The sequence below is a fragment of the Struthio camelus genome, chromosome 3 (assembly GCF_040807025.1).
Source record: "Struthio camelus isolate bStrCam1 chromosome 3, bStrCam1.hap1, whole genome shotgun sequence".
NCBI classification, from domain to species: Eukaryota; Metazoa; Chordata; class Aves; order Struthioniformes; family Struthionidae; genus Struthio; species Struthio camelus.
In genome coordinates, this window is record NC_090944.1 from 114,116,696 (window position 1) to 114,122,536 (window position 5,841).

Below are 5,841 nucleotides of genomic sequence, written 5' to 3' on the forward strand. Positions count from 1 at the left end.
GGATTAAAGGAGATAAGTATTAGTATACTTAAGCTATTGAAATAAAAATGCCCTCACAAAAAACAGTGAGAAGGAAAAATAATTCCTAAATGGAAATACTATCAGCCATAGAAAATAGCCAGTATCACTTAAGCCTTTTTTAATATAAAACACTTGAAACCATTAGCTGATTCTCTAGTGGTGCATGTGCAGCAAAACTTACCTGCTGTCCATAAACACTTCTGGTAGAGCATTTAGTAGCTATCTTAAACCATGTGTCTTGTTATTCCTCTGCTGTGTACTTTTGCCCAATCTTCAAGCTGTTAGCCAGAAGTTTTATAGACTCTCATGTTTCAGATATTACAAAATTGCTGTGAAAACTCAATAAATATTAACATAATTGAATGGCTTTATATTATATAGCCACAGTAATGATTATACCCTGGGTGGCTGCTAGAGTCAGGAATTTAAGGTTAGAGAGCTATTTCAAAAAATTAAAAGTATTTTATTTGTTTACAGAGAGTTATAGTAAAGAATTTTGTTTCAAGAACTCATTGATCTTGCAGTAGTGTTTTAAATACCAAGTTCAGAGTCCAAAAAGGAAATTGAACACTTGTTTACCAGATATTATTTTGTGTTGAGTAATATATCGGTGTGTTCCTTCTGTTCTAGAACTATCGTGGCACTTGTATATAATGTGCTGAAGACGCTGATGGAAATGAACGGCAAGCTTTTTGATGAACTTACAAGCTCATACAAAGCAGAAAGGCAAAGGTACTGATATTTCTTCCAAACGTATGCTGATAAATACATATCTGAAATGCGCCAGCTAAAAAGGCATAAAATGTAACTGTTGTGGCCAAGGGCTTCTGTAGTAGATTTGCCAACAGAAACCTTGCTGTGGGCGGCCCAGTGCATCCCTGGGGTGTGAAGCACCCAGGCAGGTGCACGTCGGTGGCGTGGAGGGAGCCGAAGCCCGGGAGGCGGCGGCAGCAGCAGCATCTCTGGCTCCCAGCCCTGCTGAGTCAGGGAGCGCCTTCGAAGTAGGAAAACTGATCTTGGCTGCTGCTGCAGGAGGCTGCTGGGTGCTGGCTCTAGTGCTGCAGAGGGATGTGTCTGAAGAAAGCTGAGCTGGAGAAAACTTTATAGCTCAGCTAAAACCTCCTCTTTATCCTACTAACCACTGAACAGTAGTGTTGGTATAAGGGATGCTAGGTTATCCTAGGCCAACTGAAACCACATGCTCAGTCTCCTTTCATTAGTTCGACTTTTCCTCCCATGGTGCTTGGTTTCTTAATGTCTTTGCATGTGATAAAGAACCTCTTTAGAATTGCAGTCATCTGAAAACTACACTGTAGTAGGTGATTGAGTTTGTCAGAGCAAAGATGCTGTTTACCACTAACCTTTATCAAGTCATACATTCATCTTTTAATAGCGGAAATTGTGATTGCCTCCAAAAATAGATTTGGGGAGAAAAAAACTGAAGAATTACTGGATGTAAATCAGTTGTTTTAGATAGCTGCATCTACACATTGCACTTGAAACACATCTGAAACTGATACTTCACTCTTTCTACAGAGAGAAAAAGAAAGAATTGGAACGTGAAGAGTTGTGGAGAAAGCTAGAGGAGTTAAAGCTTAAGAAGGCTCTGGCAGAAAAGCAGAACAGCACTCACAATGTGCTGAGTGCACACAATACAAGTGCCAAATAAAAGAAATGACAACCTCTACTCGCAGACATACTTTTTTGTACCCTTTTGAAATATAGAAAAACTTGCAAAATAAACCTCAACAGTATAATAGAAACAGCCAACCTTTTCTCTGGCAAAATGTAAATGAAGAAAAATTTAAGTACAGCAGTTAAGTGATGTCATTACCACAGCATATTGTAAATTTGTCTAATAATTGATATACGGTCACTTCCAATGTTTCATAGAACTGAACTGTCATCCTTAATGAGTGAAATAATTATGGGAGTGGTGAGAATTATGACTTGAATTTTTGATTGTGTTGCACATAGGTGGTATAGTTTGCTCTGTACATTCTTTTTCCTTGTTTTATACGTGCTTTTCACATCGCTGCATTACTTGGGTTAAGATTATAGAAAAGGCTTCTAGTTGTGCTGTATTTTCTCAAATGAAACTAAGGTACGTTACCAGTAGCTTGAGATACTCACTATGTGCCCCTAGCAACACTGAAAGGAACTCTGACATGGTGCTGTTTGTGAATTCCAGATTGAATTTCGATTTGTAAGTAGCTAACAGTAGAATGAGGCAAAATATGGTTCTGAGAGCTCAACTAGGTTTGGGTGGTCCGTGCATCTGACCTACCCTGTGGTGAATGCCTTGAGACTGTCTTCTCCCTGCTTCTTGGTCATCCTCTTACAGCTGAGGATGGAGCTTCCTTTGGCGAGCCCATCAATGATGCTCCTCATCAGCCCAAGGACTCCCTGCAGAGTAGTGCAGTCTCCTACAGACCATCTCGGACATCTCTGCAGTAGCTTTAGTATCTCATGGCCTGAAGAGTGAGACCAAAGCTGGAATCCCTAATAAGGAAGGATGACTGTGAATTAACTAGTTCCTTGTTTTATTTAAAGAAAATGCAGTCTGCTTCTTGGAAGGTGGAGAGCTGATTATAGAAGTCTTGTCCGTTTTCTTTAATCAAGTATTTTTCACATCTTTTATCAGAGTACCATTCCAATCTCTTAAATTGCAGTTGTGTGGAAAACTTTTGTAATGGAAGATCTTTGGAGAACTGAGCAGCATTCAATAAAGTCTTTATGTTTGTATTTAGTGCTGTATATCACATCTTTGTGTTTATGGAGACCAAGAGAATTAGAATGGCTCTTAAACAACCATTTAATTGCACCACATTTGTTTTAAGTAACCTGTAGCTCTTCATTAGACCAGTGACCTGTCACTTAATTTTTTAGTGAGTAGGGGTGGAAGGCTTTGTTCTTACCTGTGAAGAACACAGTGTGTGGTGGACAGAACAGCTGAGGTACAGTCCTGGGCTCTTTTTTGCCTGTTGCTCAACTGTTTTACTGATTTTATTTAGTTACCAGGGAGAAAGTCTATACTACAGTGTCTGAGCTGGCTTCTACATTTAAAAAAAAAAAAAAAAAAAACACTTTATTACTTCATTCTTTGTCTCTAAGTGGCTCCATTTCCTCTGTAAGGCTGCCTGAAGAGGTAAAACAGGAGAAGCTCTTTGTTAAGAGCCTTTATCAATCATTAGCAAGATGCTCAAGAGTGTTGATCTAGGGGCTGTTTGCCTTAAAAGCAGCACTCCATAGCGGTGGTTGCCTGGATCCTCTGGATACTGTAGAGGAAGCCTCAACGACTTAGAGGGGCAATACAAAGCCACTCCTCAATTCGACTCCTGCGTGGGCTCCAGGGCCCTTCATGTGACCTGCAGAATGTCCAGTTGGACAAAGCTCTGCCAGCACTGAGAGGCTTGTGCTGTCTGAAGACATGGTGATATTTGGCAGAACAGAGAGTTTCAGTTTCATATTTAACAAGTGGCTTGTGCTTGCAGTTAATTGTTGCTACTATTTATGTGTCAGTTTATAAAAAGACTGTGTAATCAGCTGACCAAAGTATACTCTGGCAGAGTATATGCTCTGATGTCCCAAAATTTGGGGAGGGGGGAAAATCCTTTAACACTTTTCATGGTGTCTCCTGGAGCAAGATGTTAATCTGTACAGCTTGTAGGGGTACACTTTGCCAGTTCATGAGAAAGATTATTATTCAAACACATACTCAAAGTTAGTTCCTCACTGTACTTTTTTTTTTTTTTTTTGGCCATGGAAGAAGTCAACCTAAACTTCAGATACAGAATGTTTACAAAAGCTCTCCTACAATTTTAAGGAAATGGTAGCTAGGTGAAAGCTAGATTAATAACACTTATCTTGCTGAGGCTGAGACAAATTATTGACATTTGTAATTAAGAGTTGTTCAAATATCTACAAATAGGAACAAATAAATAAGTAGTAGCAAAAAAAAAAAACACACAATACACAATAGCTTTAAGAGGCTATTTCAAATTGGGCAATGCTTGTTATTAGAATCACACCTAAGAGTAGGTATATAGTGGGAGACTGGGTTCCTGCCAGTAACATTTCCTATAAAACAAAGAGTTGTGATAGATGATGAGATAGAGTGACTGAAGGCAGCTGCTACATGAATTAGGTAAAAATAAGTATCTGAAGTACTGCAGATAAGAGTGCATCCTTAACCAGCCCTCATCAGTTGTCTTCCAAGGCAACCTGTACCCTTCTGCACCTCATCAGTAAACAAAATTTTTAAAAGTTGTGGGATGTAGCAGGGTGATCAGTACCTGATCAAAATGTAGTTTCTAATTTTTTTTTAATACAAGAAATAAATGCTGTAATATCATTTGTTAAAGAAAACTACTCATCCTTAAAACACTAACATACTTCTGTGACAACAACAATTTAAGAGAACTAATTTTGTCTTTGCTGAGGACAAGTTATACCACTGCGTATTTGGGTAAGCACATGGATAACCTGACCAGGGAAGTCAGTGGAATACTTTCATAGCAGAGCATGCAGCATCATGTAGCAAAATCAACTTTTTTTTTTTTTTTTTATAATTGATGCAAATGGTCTAAGCGTGCTTTTCCCACAGTTCAGCTGTCCTGTTCCCTTACAACACAAGCACTTAAAGCTGAAGTAGCTCTCCAAGGTTTTGCTTTAACATTCTGTTTGGTCTCTCTCTCTACTTTCCTCCCTCCCCATTTAACCTCATTCTCTATGCTAATACTGAGCCAAATTTCATGCCCACCTGAGGTAGATGGATACAATATTGGCCCTTCTAGACCCATTTAAGAGCTAACATTGTAAAACACCAATCCTGTTCTGCAGCCAAACGTTTCCCCCTCCCCCCAACAATATGACCAAGTTAGCTTAGACTACAAAACTCAAATTATGAGCAGTTTGAGACACCCACACAGGACCTGGGGGAAGACGCAAGGCCTACGGTCAGAACAGTGCAGCAACACAAGCCTAGTAACTACAGGCAGCAGCAGGCTCTAGTCTGGTCCAGCCTGCTGTTTGCTCCTCACCTGTGTCCACCCTGCACTCCACCCTAGTGGTTGGTAACCCCTGCAGCCAGTATTGCTGTTTTGCTTTCCTTATTACAGAGAATGGCTACTTCCTTTTTTTTTTTTTTAAAAGGATTTGCTCTAGAAATCAGCTGAAAGTAGTAGTTTATTCCAAAATGCTTCTTTCCTTTAATGAGCGGAAAAAAAAAAAATGAAGAGGTTACTCTTGATGAACTTAATTCTGTTTTAATTCATGCTCCTCTCTCAGAGGATGGAAGAAACAACAGATGAACTGTTTGGCATGTGCTTCCCCTTGCAACAATTCTTTCAGAGCAAACACACTGGCACTTGCTGCCCTGTAGACACTACAGCTCTGAGTAAGGCATCTCCCTTCAGAAGAGGAGTTATAAGGAAGAAAAAAAAATACAACAGCACAGGGCAGTTACCACATTCAGTCTATATAAGAGAAAAATCACGTTTATATGCTAGGCTGATGAAAGACTATTTTTCACTTCATTAGGAAAAAGTGAAAGCAGGGGGAAAGACAAGCAACAGCACAGCTCAGATTTAGACTTTGAAGTCTATCATCAACTCAGATGCTGAACTACTGACTTGAGTTTTGTTTTGGTTAAAAAAAAAAAAAAAAAAGCACACACAGAATGCTTTGAGTCAGCCTGATCAGGAATAGATTTTTAGTTTTTACTTAAAATTCTTGCCTTAATATTCCTGTCTGGATTATCTCCTGTGAAACTCCAGCTGAATCTAAGAGCACGTAATCTCAGACAATGCACACAATAGC

General features: G+C 39.3%; 1 protein-coding gene across 1 annotated transcript in view; it reads left to right on the top strand.

The window, feature by feature from the left end:
- PPP2R5A (protein phosphatase 2 regulatory subunit B'alpha) overlaps nt 1-2,766 on the top strand; it is a 45,494-nt gene extending 42,728 nt beyond the window's left edge. Inside the window, exons 12-13 of the mRNA XM_068939789.1 lie at nt 652-753; nt 1,558-2,766. Coding sequence (XP_068795890.1) covers nt 652-753; nt 1,558-1,690 — 235 coding nt within the window. The 3' untranslated portion in view covers nt 1,691-2,766. The remainder of the gene's footprint in view (nt 1-651; nt 754-1,557) is intronic.
- The last annotated feature ends 3,075 nt before the right edge of the window (nt 2,767-5,841 follow it).